The sequence below is a fragment of the Anser anser genome (assembly GCF_964211835.1).
Source record: "Anser anser genome assembly, chromosome: Z".
In the NCBI taxonomy this organism is placed as follows: domain Eukaryota; kingdom Metazoa; phylum Chordata; class Aves; order Anseriformes; family Anatidae; genus Anser; species Anser anser.
In genome coordinates, this window is record NC_139723.1 from 44,644,077 (window position 1) to 44,666,406 (window position 22,330).

A 22,330-nucleotide genomic window follows, 5' to 3' on the forward strand; every position below is an offset into this window, starting at 1 on the left:
TATGTTCTGTATAATACCAACGACATATTCTGATTAGAACAAATATAGCCAAGTCCTGCAAGTAATTCATGATAATAACACTCTGCCTTAATTAGATTTGGGCCTCTCCTCTACTTAGAACAGCTTGAGACTTGAAATTTAAGATAAGATCATGATCTGTTGGTGAAAAATGAGTCTTTATTCATTTGGAAAATGGAACTTTAATCCTGATTCAATCCAGGCTCCAGGTTAACTGTTTTGATTATTTTCAACCAGTTATAAATCACAGAATATTGTCTACTAGGGTCTGAGATTGAGAGACTACATATAAAATCAGTTTGCCATTTTGAAGCCACAGTCTGTCAAGGAAATGACAAGTCTCTTCCATGATCTGTGTAGGTCAAACTCTGATTGTTGTGGTAAAAGGTTGCTGTATACTCTGTGGTTAGGGAGGAGTGGTATGTCATGATTCGGGCTACTGAGAAGTTGACTGCATAGTTAACCAGAAATGCAAGTGCTGTTGGAGACAAATATTACTGCTTCTGTATTCTTCATATGTTTTACTAGTGGGAAAGTGGGAATAGCCATTATGTCCTCCTCTAGTCTAAACATGTCCTCAGGGCTGTTGGCTTACTAGTCTTTCCTTCATCCTAAGAATGAAAGTCCCTGGAGATGTAGCAAGTATCTGCATTTCATTGTTGTGCTTTCCTGTCAAGGTGATCACTTGTTTTATGTTCAGACATTCTGCACCGTCTGAATTGTTTTAGGTGTCAGATTATATTCAAATTTGTAGGTAGGCCTAAAAACAGTTGGAAAGCCAAATTATTGCGTATTGCTTTGTGATATATAACAAACACAGCTTGTATGTTGCCTTGTTCATTTTTGCATATCCTGTTTCTACTGTGCTGAAAATGTGAGAGCCTTTTTTCTTTTTCATCAAGGTATGCAAAATCCAGTCAGATCAAGACCATGTCCAGCAGCAAAATATTTTTTAAGGGCAGTAGATTTCGTTATAGGTGAGTACTTCCTCTTTCTTTTTCATGGTAAACCTTTTCAAAAAGCAAGAGAAAATTTCAGTTAATACTTGTGGCAAATCGAATGCTTTTTCTTCCTGAGGACCTGTTCAAACCTGGTCCAGGTCAAGATTCAAAATATTTTTTCTTGTCTCTTTAGTGTCTTTTTATAAAATAAAGTTAATGCAGACTTCTGTCAAAGGCAGTTCCACCATAACAGGGTCCCTCTTCTGGTGTAGTTTCTATAAAATAAGTATGCTTCGTTTATGTAGAGATTGACTTTCCCTGTCACTAGGCAGCTCTGGAAAAGGGATGCAGTAGTGGGATGGTCTTAGTAACACCTTCCATTCTGCTGTAATAGGCTGCTTTTTCTTCAGTAGCTTTACAATTAATTGGTCAGCAGAATTTTTATTCTGTGACATTATATATCAACTATACAGGAAATTTTTTGTGCTTCCCCCCAGCCCCTTTTTAAAAAAAAAATAAATTAATTGCTGATGTATGTATAGTGCTTGGCATGTAATGAGCTCATCTTACTATTTATTTGCTTGAATATGTGATTTATGTTTTAATGCAGTGGAAAAGTAGCCAAAGAGGTTGTTGAGGCAAGCTCTAAAATCCAGAGGGAACCTCCTGAAGTTCACAGGTATGTCATTACATTCAATATTAAAATTTAAGGACAAAAGAGGATTATTGTGCTCCACAGAGAAATTCTCTTTCCTCTTCTTTGAGATATGATGACTGTCATCCTGAACCTCCACACTGAGGCATGCGAGCCTAGGGAAATGTATTTTGTCAGTGTTACAAAATTTTGACAATAGTGTATTGTCTCATAGGAAAGAGAAGTTAATCCCTGACCCTTCGAGCCTAGTTTTAATTAATCAATCAGTCAGATAAGTAGCTTATATTATGACATCGAATGTTGTCACATGATCGTGACAGAGGAGTAAATTTTCATTTCCTTCCTAGTTCTTGCCCAGTTTTGAAGGATTCTATTTTGTTTATGAAGATGGGTATATTTAGAGGTATACTTGATAGCTTTTCCATAACCCAGTCAGATGAAAATGCAAGAAGTTCCTTCAGTATTTAAGAAAAAAAAAAAAAGATTTGACTTGTCAGAAATAATCACACAGAATCACAGAATAGTTTGGGCTGGAAAGGATCTTAAAAATCATGTAATTCCAACCTCTCTGCCATGGACAGGGACACCTGCCACTAGACCAGGTTGCTTAAAGCCCTCTCCAACCTGGCCTTGAAAATAAGCATCTGGACTTTCTAAGCAAACTAATACTTTCTAGATTTTATCACTCATCCTGAAAATGAAAATTGGTCAAAGCCTAATTAAAGCTAGTAGAGTCATTCAGAAGAGGAGAAAGAGGCCAGCAAGAAAAGCAGAATCATAGAATTATCTAGCTTGGAAAAAACCTTCAAGGTCACAAAGTCCAACCATCAGCCTGACCTACTGGCTCCCATCCCATGTACATATTTCTTAAATACCTCTAGGGAAGGGAACTCGACCACTTCCCTAGGCAGCCCCTTTCAATGCTTAACCACACCCTCTGTGAAGAAATTCTTCCTAATGTCCAATATAAATCTCCCCTGGTGCAACTTGAGACCATTTCCTTGTGTCCTGTTGCTTGTCACCTGAGAAAAGAGACTATAAAGCTATATAAAATCTTCTTAATAGTTACTTAATTTTCTGAATATTCTGCAGCTATATCCCTAGATTTATTTATTTATTTATTTATTTTGTTTTTGTTTTGGTTTTGGTCAGGGAGTAGGGAGACTTTTTGTTTTATTTTTAATTGGGTATGCTTACTCCACCTACACTTGAGAGAAAAGTCTTTACTAAAGTGTAGGAATATATTTGCAAAAAATATAAATACATTGTCCAGCCCTACTATGGAATTAATAGTAAATACATGCAGAAATAGTTTTGTACATGTTTTTGCAAATTACATTTAAAAATGGTGAAAGCAATGGTCTTAGGAAGTGCTAACTGGGAACACAGAAGGCAGAATATAGGTCCATCACTGAGACAGGGTAGAATGCTTGGACGTACAAATGCATTTTAAATGAAATTAGTTACACAGAAAAGAAGTATCTTATCACTTACTTTCCATAAGGATTCTCTTTTTTATAGGATAAAAAGAGATTTTTAAGGAAAAATATTTTGAACATATATTTACGTTTGCTTTCAATATTTAAAGAGCACATTATTTAAACTCCCACTGCATATAAAGAAACATATCAGAGCTGGAGTAAGTTTATAGAACAATGACACATAGATTTAACACTCATAAATAGGAAAGCTTATTTTTTATGATTAACCTTCTTAAAAATGCTTGCATTTACAATATTATGGTAACTCCAAATTCAGATTTTTTTAAACTGACCACAAAAAAGTCTCCTGATGTCAAGTGTTTTTATAATGCAGATTTTGAAATGGGAGACAGTGGGATATAGCCTGTCATAATAGATATGCAAAAGGCATAGAACTAAGTAAAAGATATAGCAGAGTTTCAGCTCAAATATATGTATTATACAATCAGACTTTAGAAACAAGTTAGACTCTGAAAGAGGATCTGGAGCCTGAAAACAGTAGCTTTTTCAGGTGCAAAATATTTAGAGGAAATGGTATTGTTGAAAGTATAAATTAAATATATTCAGTCTCCTCACAATCCCTCCCCAAAAAGTCAGTTCAGTTGTACCATGGCTGTGTTGAGAGAGAAATAGCTCTGAGGTGGTTCCTGCACAATGTTGTTGTGTTCAGATATTACACTTAAATAACTATAGACTGAAAACCTACTTGAGTGTGTACTCATACAACATTAATGCAGCGGGAAGTTATTCTGAAAAATATATACTGAGTGATTTAATTTATTTTGCTTCCAAAGCATGCCTGAAGGAGGGATCCCTGTAAATGAGCAGGAGCCTTATGGCGTTAGCAGGCACAACTCCCATTTTGGGAATTGCTGGATAGCTTGTTTCAACAAGTACAAAGATCAGGGGCCGCACAATAAGCCTGCAGTAATTACAGTCATGTCAGTGGAAAACTTCACTGGACAGTGAAAAATTAAACTAAATAATTGTTAGTGACTGCTCACATAATGCAAATGAGGACATATATTGCTTTGGGTATATGTTAATAAGCAATCATGGCAATTGAGCAAGAAAGCTTGTTTATCTCCAGAGTATTTACTGACATGTAAAGGGACTTAGAGCAGGACATCTGTGTCCTGAGTTTACCTAAACCCTCAGCAACACTCAGTCCCTTCTTCTGACTTGGAAAAGGTGTTTTACTCAGCGTGTTTATCAGGGTGTGTTATTGTAAGTTGTCTTTGTGCAAACTTGGAATGTATTCTGTGAAACTTCAGCATTGTTCCTGGGTCTGCTGCCTTTTCTTTCACCGGTGATTTTAAGACAGAGACTATTTGGGGAAAACTGAAGATGGATGAAGAGAACACAACATGAGCAGTATTCCCACACTACAGTGAATTCAAAGCTATATACTATTTGAAGTCAAGAAGAATCCTCTTTCCTTTTGTTTTTGTCAGAAATAAGTATTTTTAAATGTGATGGTTCAGATTTACTGTAGGATTCTTGCTTCACGCTTGAGTCATGTAAGCCCTAGATAAGCAATTTATTCTAAACAGCCATTTTACTTTCTCAGTAATATGATTTTAGGCTAGTTAGTCATGTGACTGAAGCAATTCAACAACATTCCTTAGGACGCTTTCCTGAGAAAGTTCAACACCTGCTACCAGGAAAGCCTGTCAGAGGCAAGAAAGACAAGAAAGAAAATGAGCTTGAGCACCTGGAGGCATGGTGCAGAGACAAAGTGTGGGGCGCATGAGAATGAAAGCTCTTTATCTGTTAACTACAGGGATAGAGTTGTTTCAGCTTTATTCTTTAGTCTGCGGTGCTCAAGCTGTAACAAATCCTTCAACCAGCCCCAGAGGCAATGGAATAACATCAGCAAAATGATTTGTATCCTCCCTCCCCTCCCTCTCCTTGAGGCCAAGTACTCATGTCTGCTGTGTGGTGTGGACAGGAGCAAAACACTGTAATGCTGCATGAGATGAGGAGCCAGGCTTCATAAAAGGAGGTCCATCAGCACAAAGCCTTCTCTTATGCTTCAGATATTGAAAAGTTTTTTATCGGCCAAGGGTGCAACATAACATTGCTGAAAGCAGGGTGCAGAGCTCAAGGCCTATCACAATTGTAAAATGATTCCGAGGTGAGATGTGTTTATATGACTGTAGTTGTTTCCATGTGAATAAATTGATCCTGTTTTCCCTATTCTTTCAGAGCCAGCATTACCCAGAGTCGCAGCTCTCCCTCTCTGAACAAGCAACTCATAATTAATATGGAACCTCTGCAGCCTCTCCTTCCTTCTCCATGTGAGGAGGAAGAGGTTCCTTTAGATGAAGGTGAGTCACTTACCTGATTCCTGGCAAATGCTAACAGTATGTATTAGAAAATATATGGGAAAAATATAAAGGTGTGTTACTGACTCAGGGATATGGAAAAAAAATAATCATTTCCACTAGGAGTACACAATTAAGGCTCTGTACATCACACTGAGAAATGACCTCCAGCTCAAAGAACTGTGGACCAGCCTCATGCAAAGTACACTGTGAGGAAAACTAATGCTATTCAGTTTCTGTTTCTAAAATCCTTTTTGTGGTTGTGAAGTGAAAGGAACTTAATAGAAAATAAATAATCTCAATATAGGACCATTTTATTAACCAATAACTGCAGTTTATTGCTAGATATCATGTTCATTTTGGTTCCCTTATATATTTATTAATTGCTGTTCTAATGCTTGGAAAAAGATTCTACTACTTCAATTCTGTGGATAAAAAGGGATGTTATCTGATGATCAGTTCAAATGCATTTTGTATAACAAGGATTTCCAAGTGTTAATTCCATGATATTGTAAAAATCATGTTGAATGCCTGTCTCCAAAATGCACTCATTACAAACAATGGTATGAACATCTCAGCCAGTTTAAGTGAGGATAATTGCATTGTTCATAATAAAAAGGAAGCCAACTAACTAAACAAAATCTACCAGTGGTTCTTACTTGAGATATAATCATTGAATCATTTCAGACCTTGGGAAATACAACCTTTACTGCTACTTTATTATGGTCAGTTCTTGGGAAACAGAACAGCTGAGTGTTTTGCAAGTGAATTTATTTCCATGGGCGTATGTTCTGAGTTTCATTTCACAGTAGTCATATGTGAAATCCTGTTTTGTTCATTCTTTGGAGTTTCATCACAAAATGTTGTAAGAATAGGATGAATTAATTGTCTGTGTACTTGGATTATGATTATTATTAGTAAGAGCTGATGACAGGTAGTTAATTTTAACGGTTACTTATTTACCTCTGCTCTGACATACCTGTATCTTGTGAGAATTCACTTTCTGGCAGCCAAGTATCAAGCTACTGTGTTCCTGCTAGGCATTTCCCACCACTGAAGAGTAATAACAGCTTGCTGCTTGTGCTATACTTACAACCCTAAACAATGAAATCCATTTCTGGAAACTGCTGACTAATCATTGCTGTATGCTCACCAGGGAGTGCGGCTATGCTTCAAATACATAGATTACATAAGTTGGAAAGTCATGTTTCCTTTTAGGTGAGCAGATTGTTCTTACTTCTACAATTCAGTACAAATACTTGTTGGATTTTCTGTAGAAGATGTTATGTATGTACAGTTAAATACCACCAGCTGCTATGTAACAGTGCTTAGCTCTTGTACGGTATTACCCTGCAGTGAGCTTGACTATATTGTTCAGATTGCAGTTTAAGCTGATCTTGCAGCTCGGACACTGATGCTGGTCCTTCTCCAACCTCCCCACATGCACTCATACATCCTTCTGCTGTAGTTTCCCATCTTCTCCCTTGCACCAGCACTAATCACCTCAGAGTGAGCTGACACAACGACTTAAAATATTAATAATAATAAAAAGACAACCCCTAACTGTACAGTGTCCCAGTTCTTGCTGGCTCAACCTTTAAGAGGCTCATCAAGAGGGCCAGTCAAAGTGCTTTTTCAGCACAAGGGCAGGAGCAAAAGTTTGTCAGCAGGGAGAGGGAAGGCATCCGGTCCTGGGACTGACTGAACCACACTGGCAGACTTTATTAGTGTGCTACACATGTAAAAGAGCCTTGGCATCTCTCTAGATGTTTGGGGCCTGAGGTTGGGGCAGACAGTCTGGGGGGCTTTCCAAAGTGCCTGTAAATGCTGCTGAGCACAGTGCAGCCATGCCAGAGGTGGCTGCAGGGCAGGTCAGCTGTCTCTGGGCTGTGTGGGTTGGCTCATGCAGCTTCCAGCACCCATGCACATACTTCTGCAAGGTGTGGCTGTATGCGTGTGATGTTCCAGCTGCTGATGGCAGAGACCTTGACACGGCGTTGCACTGTGCTGCATAGGAAGGGCCAGGCAGCTCATCGGCAAGGCTGACAACAGCACTGTCACCAGAGCATGCCTTGGGCAGACTCAGGGCAGTGCACAGTTTTCTCTTTTAACTGAGCAAAACTTACTTGTTCTTAATTTTATATCAGCTTCACATATTATGAGCAAATCACATGGCCAAAAATACAATGATTGTGGTGTTACCCTTTTTAATTGCTGTCTTGAATAAGCATCTCTGCTCCTTAAGCAGCTGGAGAGATTAATTCTGAGTTGGCTGTGTCTGAAGGTATGAAACTGAATGAACAGTAACTGCTGGGTAAGAGAGAAGATTTTGTGTCAATTACTCTGATGTTGCTAGGGAACAAGTCAATCAGAAATGATGCTAACAGAGTTTGTAGGGGATTTTGAGCAACCTGCCTTGTTATCCTTAGGATAATCCTTTCAGATGGGGAAAAAACAACAACAACAACAACAAAACACAAAAACAACCCACAGTGCAACCAAATATTAAAAAGCAACTACAGCCTAGCCATCCTTCCTTATGAGATGTCAACTTTACAAATCCGCTCCGTCTGTCATGCTGAAGGGAAACTGTCTTCCAAAAATCCCAAATTGTCCAGTGGATTTGCTGACATATAAGAAAGTGTATGCTCACTAAAGAATGGTCATAAACAACTGATCTCTGTGGGAAGAAGGATACTAGATGTCCGCAACACCATTATAGTAGTTATTTTAGCAGATAGCACTTATGTAAGAGGTTTTGAAAACAGGCATTTGTTAAACTGGCAGCAAAAATATCTTGAGTTTGTCTGCCGATGGCTCATTGCTCAAGATGCAATTCTTCATTCTGCCCTTAGAGGCTGTACACAGGTGTCCAGTTACAAACTTAAACAGATTTGAATCGGAATTCTTACTTAAGCATAATTGTTTCCTTTTTAAAATCATAATTATGTAGCTGAATTAGCTAAGAGGCTGGACACCAGACAGTATCTCTTTTACCAAATTAGACAGTAAGTGTGCCAATGGAAAACTGGTGAAAGCTCAGAATATCTGTATTTTAGATGTCAGCTGTATATAGTATTTGGCTTCTGTGTAAGACACTGACACCCAAATGTCAGTGGATTTCAGAACTGGGATTCAGGATCAAGGAGCTGATGCCCCACATGATGGTGCAGTCACTTTCAGATGCCAAGCCCAATGTGTAGTATCCAACTTTGTCTTAGCAAATGGGGTTAAGAAGAGCTACAAGACTGATGATGATGTATTTCATAGAATTACTAAGGTTGAAAAAGACCTTCAAGTTCATCTGGCCCAACCATCACCTTACTATTCCTTGTTAAGTTTTTAACTGCTTTGTGACAGCATCAAGAACTAGCCGGAAATTCTTAATTTGTTGATCAATTAAATTGTTTGATTTTTATGAAAGCCCTGAAGAAGAACAGAGATTTGTTTAAAAAATGTGTTGTCAGCATTTTGCAGTAGACTTGCTGCTGAAGTAAACTATAGCTAATGCATTTTTTTAAATTATTTAAAGACGTGATTTTCTCAGGATTTCTCAGGTTTTACAGGGAAAAAAAAAAGAAATCAGTATGCCTCTGGATTAATGTTTTTATAGATTTCTTTCTGGTAATGACTACACATTTTATATCATTTTAATCACATTCTGTCGTCTTTAACTTAGTTCCACCTGGTTCTAACATATTTATTGAGGTTTTCTAAGGAAATGAACTATTTCCAGAAATAATGGTAATATTTCCCTTTTTTGTCCTTGGACATCCTGAACATTTTACTTTTGTTCTTTTGTCCACTGATTTTTTGTTCTTCTCTGTGGCCTGATCTGTGGCTTCATACTCTGTCTGATGTCTGTATTTCATTTACAAAAATTGAATGAAACTCCAGACTTTTTTTTAATAGCTGTTTTGTGCGTTAGCATCACAGCTTCTGACTTCTGATTCTCTCCCTCTAATGTTGCTCTGGTTTTGTATGGTTCTTGTACCTGAGCTTCTCAAATCTCTAACAAGTTCTTGCAGTATGTGCTTCCCTTCTCCACTTTGATATGTCTGTCTTTGGAAAACTAATCTGAAGTCCTAATGCCTTAGGTTTTGCAAGTCAGTTTTCAGATCTTCGTGCATATTGCTTAAAATTCTTCATGTTTTCCTTGTTATTGACTCTTGATTTCTTTCTTAGGAACAGAAAAGAGGTATGGTAGTGTACAGATAAAGCTTAAAATGACTGACCTGCATAAAAGTTATCACATGGAACTGAATCTAACATGTATGAGAGGTCATTTTTACCTTTTGAAATGTAAAGACGTTCTTTTAAAGGCACTCTACTACACAAGTTTCACCTGTATCGAGGAGTGTGTTTGCAAAATTTATCTTTGTCACAGATGGCCAAATTAGGTCCTTTTGAATGAACATTCAAAAATGTTCATTTTTGAAATGAAAGAAAATGAATGAAAGAAAAAAATGAAAAAATGAATGAAAGAAGTGAAAGAATGACAGAAATGAAAGAATGAAATGAATGAAAGAAAAAAAATGTGCATTTTTGAGATGTTTATTTTTGAAAGAACCATTAGGTTCTTTGCATGTTCCCTAGTCTGTAGAATATGTTTCACCATAGTGCAACTGAACACGTTAGATTTCTTTTGGTGTTGCTGTAGTAATTGTGTGGGGTGCCTTCTTTCACTGATTTGGTAATGTAGATTAGTTCTTGTCTTGATTACCTGGCAATTATTTTGAATTTGGTGAGTATTGTCTTTGGATTTTTCAGCACCAGCTGCAAGCAAGGCTTCACCTGAGTAGTTCACTTCCTCAAATCAAAAACTATATCTCTCTAATACACATTAATATATATTATGTTAATAGTATCTCTAAGACTCAGAGGTGTGGTTTTGCTATGTGATGAAAACTGCTTCTAAGTAATTCCATATACGTGTGTTCAGGTTTCAAGCAGAAATTATTTTCTTGGTGACATTAATTTTGGCCTTTGGAGCAATCAAAGTGGAAGTAGCGTGCTTCAGTGATTGGTTGGTCTACCTCAAACTGTAGTTTAGAAGAAAAGAGATAGTCGATTGTACAGACTCATTCTAAATTCCTTCTGGTTAAAACTCATGCTCCTTAATTTTTTCTTCCCCAGAGAGTTCCATGCTTTTTAGATGTCCTCATTGAGCTGGATGACATTTTTAAGGTTTTGGTTTTTTTTTTCCCCTTATGAAGATGTATGTCTATGTATCTGAGTTGTGTATGAGGAGCTCTTACCCTTTATTCAGTACTAGTAGCTGTCTGTCAATAAAGGATGTGTGCTTGACAGATATTCATTGCTACATAAAAATTTGCAGCGACTGTGTATTTTACTAAATCTACTTTTTTATATCACAGAAGTATAAAGTACAACGTTAATGGCAATTACCTGGCATTAACAATATCTTTCCTTTAAAATATGGAGTCTTTGTTGCATCCAACAAATATAAGGGAATGAGCACACACCAGCTATTGTGTATGTCTGGTTGTGTGTGTGAATTCTGTAAGCTTCATTTCTACAGCAGAGGCATCTGGAACTTCTGTGGTTACAGCTTAGGCATTAATGTGAAATATTGGTCCCTTACTTATTATAGTCCCATAAATATCAAAAATATGCTAGTAAAATACAAAATAATGTTAAGTATATGTTCACGTTATATCTATAAGCAAGAACACTGTAGCAGATAGCATAGTCCACTTTTCTCCTGCGCACAAATTAGTGTTGTTGCACTGCATTTTTATTAGAAAAAGGTTTTAGTGATAACTCTTTATGTACAGTGGAACTAATACACAACCTTTTGACATTCTTATTTTTAAAATAAGAATAAAATAATATTAAATATTAAAATAATAAAAATAATGTTTTAAAAATCATACCTGTTGGATAAAAAAGACACAATTTATCTTGGCATGTCAGATGAGAGAATCATGAAATGTCTTGTGTCATAAAGTTGAAACAGTTTTTCCCCTTGAAATTGGCAGAATCACTACTCCTGTCAGCTGATGGTATCTGGTATGTGCATGCATATATAATAAAAAATTGTAAATTTAAGTATGTTGGAGGTCAGCAGATTTCTTAGTTGAGTTTCTAAATAAAATAAGTTCTATTTTTAGATTTCTGTGGTCTGCAAGATAATTACATTTTCCTAATTTTTCATTAAACTTAGTTGAGGCCAAAATGAGCATCCTTAGCTCAGGCCACATATATAACAATTTTGTACTAATTGTTTGGTAGATTTTAATGATGAGATGATTCTTTCATTTATGGAATAAAGTCTGCTCCTTGTAAGTTCCTCTACTGTGCACTTTGACTTAAAATTTCTGGGAGTTTCCGAAAGTGCGTTGTGCTATCAGGAGATCTTAAGATCCCTGTATGTGTTGTTATGTCTATGTTCAACAAATTAACTTGGATTTACAGTCTCTAACCACATAGTTTAGCCCTACGAGGTCTGAAAACAGCTTTTTTTACAAGCAAACCAAGATAATACCTAGTGTAAATGGCAATGAGCTCTGCCATCTTTCCTTTATCATATTTATAAATTCTCAGATTTCCAGGTGTTTACCATACTCTTGTGTGGGCTCCTCTCCACGGGCTGCAGCTCCAGCCTGGGGCCTGCTCCTTCGGGGGCTCTCCATGGGCCGCAGCCTCCTCCAGGCCACCTCCACCTGCTCCAGCGGGGGCTCCTCCACAGGCTGCAGCGTGGAGATCTGCTCCGTGTGGGACCCGTGGGCTGCAGGGGGACAGCCTGCTCCACCAGGGGCCTCTCCACAGGCCGCAGGGGAACTGCTGCTGCCTGCCTGGAGCACCTCCTGCCCTCCTTCTGCACTGACCTTGGGATCTGCAGGGCTGGTTCTCTCACACTTTCTCACTCCTCTCCCAGCTGCTGTTGCAGCATTTTTTTCCCTTTCTTCAGTCTGCTCTCCCAGCGGCCCAACCACAGTCGTGCACAGGTTCAGCTATGGCCAGCAGCAGGTCCCTTTTGGAGCTGGCTGGAGCTAGCTCTGACCTGACATGGGGCAGCTGCTGGGCTCTGCTCACAGAGGCCACCCCCGCAGCCCCCCCGCTACCAAAACACAGCCACTTAAACCCAATACACCATGCTGGAGCAGTTTGCTCCCGATGGATGGCCCATGGTACAGACCCATGTGGGAGCAGTTCTTGAAGAGCTGCTGCCTGTGGGCAGCCCCCGCAGGCTCAGTTCGGGAAGGACGGCATCCCGTGGGAGGGACCCCACGGGGAGCAGGGGCAGGGAGTGACCGTGAAGGAGCAGCAGAGACGAAGCCTCAGGGACTGACCGCAGCCCCCATTCCCTGTTCCCCTGCACTGCTCAGGGGGAGGAGAAGGAAGAGGATGGATAAAGGGAAGGTGTTTTTAGTTTGCATTTAGTTTCTCACTGCTCTAGTCTGCTAGTGATAGGCAATAAATTATATTAATCTCCCTATTCTGAGTCTGCTTTCTCCTTAATAGTAGTTTATGAGTGATCTGCCTGTTCTTAACCCCTGAGACCTCTTCCATTGTGTTTTCTTCCCCTGTCCTGATGAGGAAGGGGATGGAGCGAGGCAGGGTGCTGGAGTTTAGCTAGCCATCAGGGTGAAACCATCACACCTGTTCACTGTTTTCATTGGTGGGAAGTGTATCAGCTTTGAAGAGTGTTTTATTTGTCATAGTTTTTTTTTCTTTTGGGAGGGGATTTTTTTTTTTTTTTTTGCCTTTTTGAAACACTGTTTTGATTTTAAGAGAAGTTACAGAACCATCTGCTGTTTTCAACCTACCCTGAAACTCTACTTAAATGGTAAGGGTCTCTCTAACACAGTTTCTGCCAGTGATTAGCATTTCAGCTGTATCAGTCTAGAACAGCATCTTAGGAAGGAGGAGAGTGGACAGAGCTGCAAAACCAAATAGTTACTAACACTGATGTTACCAAATAGTTACTAACACTGGTGTTATTGCCTTCCTGTCTGTCTGCTGGAGACAAAAAAAAAAAAAAAAAGAGTCCCAGGCAGCCCTGCAGGAGAAAAACAGGCTCCTCTTCTGAAAAATCTTTGCTGAAAAGTGTCTTCCTTGCTGAGAGAGTAAAGACAAAGAGTTGCTGACTCAGCTACAATATTTCAGCATAAATCGCCCTTAGTTTTGTATACATGATCTTGACGGGAAATGTCTTGAAATCTCAGTCATTTCTTTTTTATAAGAACATGGTTATGTAAAACATAAATGATATACATGTATTTACGCACATGAATGTGTTTCTGTTGGAAGTCATTTACAGCCTTTTCCAGGTGATCCTTGTGTCCTCAGTTAGGCTTTTCCTTGTGTTTGAGCATTTGTCCTGCAGGAGGAAGGACTGAAAATGAGCACTGCTGCATATTCATATTATGGGCCTGGGAGGCAGAGGAATGGAGCCACCACAAAGACACTTTCCAAAAAGTTCCATTGAAGTAGACATCTTTCATGAGAGAACACACATTTGCAGGACTGTGTTCCCCTTCCTCCCTTATTTCCCATGTATTTGCATGTGTGTCATTGATTTTACGGTGCAGAGAGAACAGGGATGTCAGATAATAGACTTAAGCAGTACAAAAATTAAAGGTAAGTATTTGGGGAAGTGAGAGACTATGTCCCCCATACACCCCTTCTCTCTGTGGCTTCAGTGAACCTGGTAAGAGCTCCTTTCCCACTGGAACAGCATGACACTGTGCACGTGGTTGCATTCCAGCTTCCAGCTGGAGCAAGTTATCAGCAGTCAGTATCTATGTGTCATGCCTTTTTTAGGATCCTGCATATCCCTTCTGCAGAAGAGCAGAGAAATGGCCAGCCTTCTAAAGCAACACTTCTCTCTGGTGAATGTGAAGGCATTCAACAGTTAACCACAACTGAGAACTGGAGCCCATATGCAGAGAGACATTTTTCCCAAACTTAGGATTTTTCTCTTCTTGTTTATTCACAAGCAGGTTAGCTTTGATGCTAGGCTTGACATGAAAGCATTTTCATCTCATTGGTTTCCCCTCTGACTAAGGCTTTTAAGCATAGCATGGGGTTTTTCCTTTTGTAACTCTACATTTTCCCCAAGTATTTTCCGGGTAGCACTGTGGAAATTGACATCAGTTATCAAATTAAAGCTCTTTAGAAAAATAATGGCTGCAGTGTCATTTTGTTCTGTGAAAAACAGCCCCTAAATGCTGGCCTTTTGTTTCATTGCACTGTGTTTTGATGCCTTGGATATTTTTATGCTTGTGTGTGTGTGATTCAGCTGTTATGCTAGCAACTGCTAACTGAGTTGGATGCTGTGGAAGTTCGTATTGTACGTTATGAGGCATGTGGAAATGTTTAAAAATAACCTCTCGTTCTGTTCCCTGCTGGGATATTTTTGTTGTCCATGTTAGAAGCTTGTCATTTGATTCATTGAGAGGGACTTGAGTTAGTCTTTTAAAACTCAGTGGAAATGCAATAAAAGGTCAGAGACAGTATGGGTAGAGACTTTACAAGACTTTGAGAACACGGATTCATAGCCAAAATGGTGAAATGCCTTGTAAAAATCCAAACCAAGAGAAGCATTCATTTACGGATGGTTAACCACTGTAGCAAGGAAGTGTGTATTCGATTACTGCGGCATGGCTCCAAGATCACAGCCAGAAGGGCTGGTAAATTTAAATTTATTTTATTCATATATATATATATGTATTTTTTTTTTTTTGTCTTTTTTCCATAGTTTGTTGTGCTAGTACTAGTCACTTGGAAAGAAACTGTATTGAAAATGACGAAATACTACATTGGGTACAGCAGAGAATAAGGATAAGTTACTGACCAGGAGGGTTGGAGAATGAATGACAAAAAACCTAAATGAGATTTGTTGTAATATATTGCTGAAACAGTAGACTAATTCATTAATTGCTAATGAATGAATGACTGGAATTTTACCCTTGCAGTTTTTTTCAACTTAGGGGGAGAAAAACTTTAAAAAATAGTAATTTCTAACAAACCAAACAGTTCTTAAATTAGCAGGTAGGTTGATAGAATATTTTGAATATTGACTGAATACAGTAGTTGATACAGTTTAGTTTTACTGTGATTGAGTGGCTTGTGTTGCCAGACAATAACTTTGTTGCTGTTATTTTTCTGGTACTGAGTGATAATAATATACTGAATAATAATACTGAAAAGAAAAAGGAGCTTGATTTTTTTTCCTTATACATAAAAGGAATGGAACCCAAGGAACAAAATGTATTCAGTGTTGCTCTGGATAGCAACCACAACTAAGATTTTTATTTGCTTTTATATCACAATAATTCCAAAAACAGGTTGGTCCACCCATCAATCCATATATCTCTGCTTCCTTAACGAAGTGTGGCATTTCAAAATTTGTTTCTCCATGCTTTCTGTGATAGTGTTTACTTTTCATATTTTTGCGTATATGGGTAGACAGATTTCAATTACTCACACACTTGTATACGATCATGCCTTGATATTGAATCTTCATTTCAGAAATGGGTATTTACAAAAGAATTAACTGACGATATTCTGGCAAAGACCAGAGTATTGTCATATTTGTAACATTTAAATTCAGAAAGCAGCAAGCATCTCAGGTACGGGAGAACCTGTTTCTTGCAGTGACTTGTCTCTGAGTGGCAACAGCTCCTGGCTGGCTCTGCTTCATAACATTACCACTCAAGGAAAGCTCTAGTAACTGTGGGAATGCACTGAACTCCCTCGTTTCAAAAAGTAGTAGCAAAATGGAAAAAGCATTACTGTTTACGTGTATTTTGCATTCATGCTCCTCAGTTAAATGCTGTCTACTAATACATACATGCAAGCTGTCTTGTATTAGATGCCAGTCTAATAATGGACTTGTGCACTGGGGCTATGATGATTCTTATAAACCTTGATGTTGCGCTACTGTTTACAGGATGTTAGCCTTGTTGGTGTATACGGGTATAAAATCTGTATATCAGTATATAAAGTCAAGGACTGTGGTTCGTTTGCGTAGAAGGGGAAGGCATAACTCCTTGGGACAGCACCGTTCTGCATGCAACCATTTCAGAACAACGCTGACTTGTACCAGAAGTGCTCTTCTAACTCAGTGGAGTTGCTGAAATGTCCCACTTGTCCTTTTCTCAGGTGCTAAGCTTTCACATTGGTGCCAGTTCTTTGCAGCCTCGCTCTCGTTGGCCTTTTGCTAGAGAGCCAGTGGTTGCAGTCTCTTCACCAGCTCCTCCCCTTTCTATAATCTGCTGACAGACAAATCTTCCTCTTTCATTCCTGTTTCCACGATGGACATTTCTCCTTCCCTGCTACTCACCTTAACCTTTTCACTGCTAAATCCTATTTCTGGATGGGGCCAGCAGTGCTGGGGTGAGCTCCTTCCAGGGCAGAGGGTTGCTAGAGACAGTATCCCTCAGAAAACCTGCTGTACTGCGTGCTCTGCATTGCTTTTATTTCTGCACTTTGGGTGTGCATTGCAGGGTGTAGAGAGCAGAGCAGAAGCCTCTGGGGGCCACACAAACTGTGGCGTTAGCTGAACACTGTGACTCAGTGCAGTTGTGGGGCCAGTTATGATGCCTTAGAGTTACGGTGTCTGCACCTGATGTGAGCAGTCGTGACAGAACTTTACTGCCTTCTACAAGTTGCAGCAAGAATAAAACTAACTGGAACTGCCATCAAGATTGCCAGGTCACTGCCTGAAATGGAGTTACTAAAATTTGTCATTGATTTACTCTCCTTGCAAAGCCAGATTAGGTGTTTTATCTGAGCACAGGATGTGGGTAGGGTATGGCCTCCTACTTCTGAGGGCTGGGCATCGGGCTGTGATGCAGATCTTGCTTTGATGTAGATGCAGGGAAATATTTGAGTGCAATTCTAGATTCTGTTTTCCTTTCCTATGTTTTCTTTGTGATCTCCATGCATTCTGTTCATGTGAAAAAGTCACCCCCTCCTTTAAGTCACTGGATGAATAGTACATATGAATTATGCCTGCAATGAAATTAAGTAAGGCTTATGCAATATTTGTAGAGGAAGTGGTGAAAGGCATAGGAAGGAAATGTTCCAATTGCAGCCAGACGGACGTAGTTCTTTACACACTCATATAAAGTATTTCCAGCAGACAGTCCATTTGCTCTCCTTTTTCTGGACTGTATCTGTTTTTTCACTTCTCTGTTTAAAAGAAGGAAATCTTTATACTTGTTCCTTCTCCCTGTAAAAGTCCTAGTCCTTTTACAGATACGTAATTGCGTTCGCATGTCTGGTAAGTAAAGCTGTGTGCAGTATATCCAGCCACAAGACAAGGGACAAATTGAATTTTTTTTAATAAGAGTACACATTGTTCTGGAATGCTGTATTCCCAGCAACTGCAGCTTCTTAAGAACAGGGAAGCTAGGGCTGCCCTTCAGCCTGTGAATCCTCAGCTGCTGTTTTTGGCTCCTTTAGAGACGCTAGCTGCTGGCAACATTTATGTCAGACCTCTTACATATTCGTGTTCACAGCATATGACCACTGTAAATTTGTGTTTTATTCAGCTGTTCATGTTCCTATCTGCAGTAGCAAGTTAGAGGTTTGGAGGAATCCCAGTATTTGGTGAAAGGGAAGTACTGAGTTTTGGCTCATATAATGAGATCTCTCTGGCTCTGTAAAATTTGTCCAGTTGCCAGAAAAGTATAGCAAGTCTTTCCTGTAGATATGTAAGAAGTAACATTGGGCTTATTTATCATACAGAATCACACAATGATTTGGGTGGGAAGGGACCTTAAATCTAATTCCAACTCCCTGCCATGGGCAGGCACACCTCCCAGGTTGCCCAAAGCCCCATCCAGCCTGGCCTTGAACACCTCCAGGGATGGGGCATCCACAGCTTCTCTGGCCAACCTGTTCCAGTGCCTCACTACCCTCTGAGTAAAGAATTTCCTCCTTATATCTAATCTACACCTGCCCTCTTTTAGTTTAAAGCCATTCTCCCTAGTCCTATCACTCCACTCCCTGACAAAGAGTCCCTCCCCAGATTTTCTGCTGGCCCTCTTTAAATACTGGAAGATCTTTATAATGTCTCCCTGGAGCGCTCTCCAGGCTGAACAACCACAGCCCTATCAGCCTGTCTTTGTAGGAGAGGCACTTCAGCCTTCTGATCATCCTCACGGCCATCCTCTGGACTCATTCTAATACATCCATGTCCTTCTTATGTTGGGGGCCCCAGAGCTGAATGCAGTGCTCCAGGTGGGTTCTCATGAGAGCAGAACAGAGGGGGCAGAATTACTTCCCTTAGCCTGCTGGCCATGCTTCTTTTGGTGATTTACCTAATATGTCAGTAATAGGTATTAAATCTTTGAGCTATGGACTGTAAATTGCAGGTAAAATTAAAAAATGAAGAAAGGAAAGAAGTGATCTCAAATATAATTTAATACTCAAGTCAGATTCCTTTAAATCTGAATGTTATATAAATATTAACTGTTATTAAAGAAACAGTAAACTTTTCAAAATTCATCTCCAAATTGTCGCCTTACAAGATCAACAGCAAAGTAATTGTTATGTGTGAATAAGACCAAAGCATTTGTAGCAGACTTGTATAGTTAGTTAAAGGATATTGGCTTCAGGCTTACTTTATGTTTTATGTTCTCTCTTTACATTGGGAGATTGAGGAATTTTTGTTTTAAACCTGGATTCGTTACTTTGGATAACAGCTTGTCATAAAGGATATACTAAAAGCAAATTATCTGAAAACCTTTTTCCTTCCTTAAACTTGTGTCAGTGGAATATTTCTTGTTGTCTAGAACAATTTTGAATTTTGGTGCTTTATTGTGATATTCTCATGCCGGCACAAGACATCTCAGCATTGAAAGCGATAATATGCCATTGCACTTGTGTCATTTGAAATCATCAAAGTCTGAGTGGCCCAACATATACGTGTACTGTAACATGACTGGAACTTTGCTGTGGGCTTACTTTCACCCTGATTAATAGCTAATTGTTTCCTCAGGCCTTGACTTGAGAAATGTTGCAGTGTCATAACAAACATGAAAGAATAACAGCTTTATATATATTTTAAAATATCAAATGAGTTTACAACAGCATCAGCTAATGCTCACTCTAAATTTTCATATATTTATATTAAAACATTTATTTACACTTTTATCAAGCTGATATATAATGTTGTTGTTTTGATTTAATGTGGTTTAACAACAGGTAAAATAGTTGAAAATACATTTTTTTTTCTCTTGCTTTGAGTCTATGGATTAGGATGTGATTTATTTATTTATTTTTTTAGCACTGTATTAGGGAAAGAGTATGGGTAGGAATGATGGGCAGTAGTAATTGTTTTAGTTTCGTGTGTGCCTTCCTCTGATTGTGTCGCTTATATGTTAAGTTATCAGCTCAAGCTAAGTAATGGACTACAAAGTTGATATACACTTTGGAATTGTGCCACATTGCAATTTTAATACAGTCCCCTCAGAAAACACTGGTCTGAAAAGGTTACTCTGCTGCCTTCTATCTACAGGTTGATCACAGTGAAAGAACATTTGCCAGCTATAGGAGAAAAAAGCAATGTTCATAGAAGTTAATATGATCTTTCTTGTTTATGTTCACTATGCATGTTATTCACGCTGGAATTTACTCTGGGGAAGGAGAGAAGGCTCAGAACCATAAACTGGGGTGACCTTTCTTTGGAGTAGGTGCAGCTGTCCTCTGTATGATGAGAAACATGATAAACAGATATAATATTGACCTTGCATCTAAGCAGGTATGGAGAGCCTTACAGCCAGGATTCTCGAATTTGGGAGGTTAAAATTAGGTCTTTTAATCTATACTGAGGTGTCTCAATTTACCTTTTACTCCTATTAAGAGAAAGTGAAAAGCACCTTGGAAAAGAAAATTGTTGTACTTCTGTATCTAAATATATATGTAGATGCTTAGTGTTGGGCTACAGTGTTTAAAAAATTTGGCTTTCATATTCAATGCATGCACTCTGAAATAGATCCAGAGTGTGGTTTGATGATCCAGTGGTACGTGCTGTTACAATATGCTTAGAAGAAAGATCATCCCAAATCTTTTCTTACCTCTTGATGGTCATATATTGTTGGGTTTAGTGTCAGTCAGTTTGTATGCTCTCAATGGCTGTAGCAAGTATACTTGTTAATGCAAAGACTCCAGCACAATGCTTGCTTCATTTCGAAAAGTGATGAATTTCTGAAGTGGCTATCATAGGAGAGGACAGAATAGTTGAGGCCAGAAACTAATAGCTAGACAGTCAAATTAGGCTAACGAGGAGACATCTGCATTTTCTTTATTGAGGGCGAGGCTTCATTTCAGCTGTGCATGGTCTGCAGCTGGTCTTGCATGGTCTTGCAGCTGGTGAAAGGAGCACTCCTCCTCTCTCTCCATTACTGTTAACATGCTGTGCTCCTGGGAACACCTGACAAGCCAATTCAGGAATAAAAACCATCAGAGAATTAACCTAGGAAAAAACAAAAATAGCTGTTTTCTTAGGTTAGCTTTACATATGGGCTCACTCAGGGATCAAACAAAAGGGAGCAGAAATGGTCTTTTTGGTTGCAGCTAACCTTTAGCCAGGTTGTGAAACCTCACCTGGAGGCATGGCCAGCTTATCTCCTAGAGAGTAGGAAAAGATAATAAATTACAGGGGCAGAGATCTGCCTGGGCCATTTTGAAGAGTTAAAAGGGAAAATGAATGTAACATCTATCATGCTCTGCTGAAGGGGTGTTGCTTCCCAAGGATTGTGCTGTATAATGAAGAGGTTTTCTCTGATGAATATAACATGAGGCACAAAGCTTTGCGTTAAGAAGGGGATCCAGAAAGCTGTCCTTTCAGGTAAGGAGCAAGCCGGCTTGTTCAAGGAGTGCTTTAATGTAAGTAGGTTTTAAGTGTAGTTTTACTGTCACTGCTTATGTATTTTTCAACATATTTGTAATATATATTTTATATGTTGCATTTATTGGCATTTCACCCCACCTAATATTGAGTTCAGTATAATTTTAAAGTTAAAAGATATTAACATGACATCACTCACCCAGTTTTTGGCAAGTCTATAAGCTGTGGTAACTACACACCTTACTTATCTATTTGATAGGCTGGAGAATGTGTTAATGGACCTGCGCAGGTTACATGGAAGATTTTGGGGCAACTCTCAGGCACTCTGATATACAGCATCATGCTGTGGCAGATATTTTCATGAGTATACATTTTAACAAGCTTTAAAATTCCCAGTGCCACAACTCCATCTCGCAATGTATTGATCTGTTTATTTAATTTAATCTACAAAGTTTGATGTGTTAGCTTTGTATTGACAGGTTTTCTGCAATTATTTTTTTCCAATGAGTGGGACAGAACATGAATAAAAAAAGAAAGCTGCAAACCCTGAGTATTTAGGGCTCTAGTGGAAGTGTGATTGTGCGCCTATGTCTGGCCCAGAACAGGTCTATGTTTGTGTGACCTGGTAGTGCACATATCTAGCATCATTTGTTATAAAACTGAGATTGTCATGGATATGTCCTGTCTTGAGAGTATGGTAGCTGTTAAAAAAATAAATTTAAGACCTTGTCATTCAAGAAATGCAAAATGTGTTAACAGTGAGAAAGTCTAGGCTATAGCGAATATCACCTACTCTACTGAAATACAGTTATGGCTTGCTCTCAGTTTAATGATCAAGAGACCAGTGACATATGAATATTCTTGTGCTATCTAGTCAAATAGAGGGCAAGTAGGTTTCAGAAACAAAGCTCATCATTTCAATATAGTGCATCTAAAATTCTTAGGACTAATAATGGTTTTTTTTTTTTTAATTTAAAAAAAATCTCTGACATTTTCAAGAAAAATCTGAAAAGGCTTCTGCTTTCAAAGTGGGATTCTCAGCAGCATTTTAGTCAATTATAGTTGAGTTACTATTTATA

General features: G+C 38.8%; 1 protein-coding gene across 7 annotated transcripts in view; it reads left to right on the forward strand.

The window, feature by feature from the left end:
- Positions 1 to 22,330, forward strand: part of FRMD3 (FERM domain containing 3) — a 157,432-nt gene that overhangs the window by 129,958 nt on the left and 5,144 nt on the right. For all 7 annotated transcript variants that reach the window (XM_083816908.1, XM_083816914.1, XM_083816911.1 and 4 more), the window contains 3 exons: positions 921 to 995; positions 1,570 to 1,638; positions 5,304 to 5,425. In XM_083816908.1, the coding sequence (XP_083673034.1) occupies positions 921 to 995; positions 1,570 to 1,638; positions 5,304 to 5,425 (266 nt within the window). The remainder of the gene's footprint in view (positions 1 to 920; positions 996 to 1,569; positions 1,639 to 5,303; positions 5,426 to 22,330) is intronic.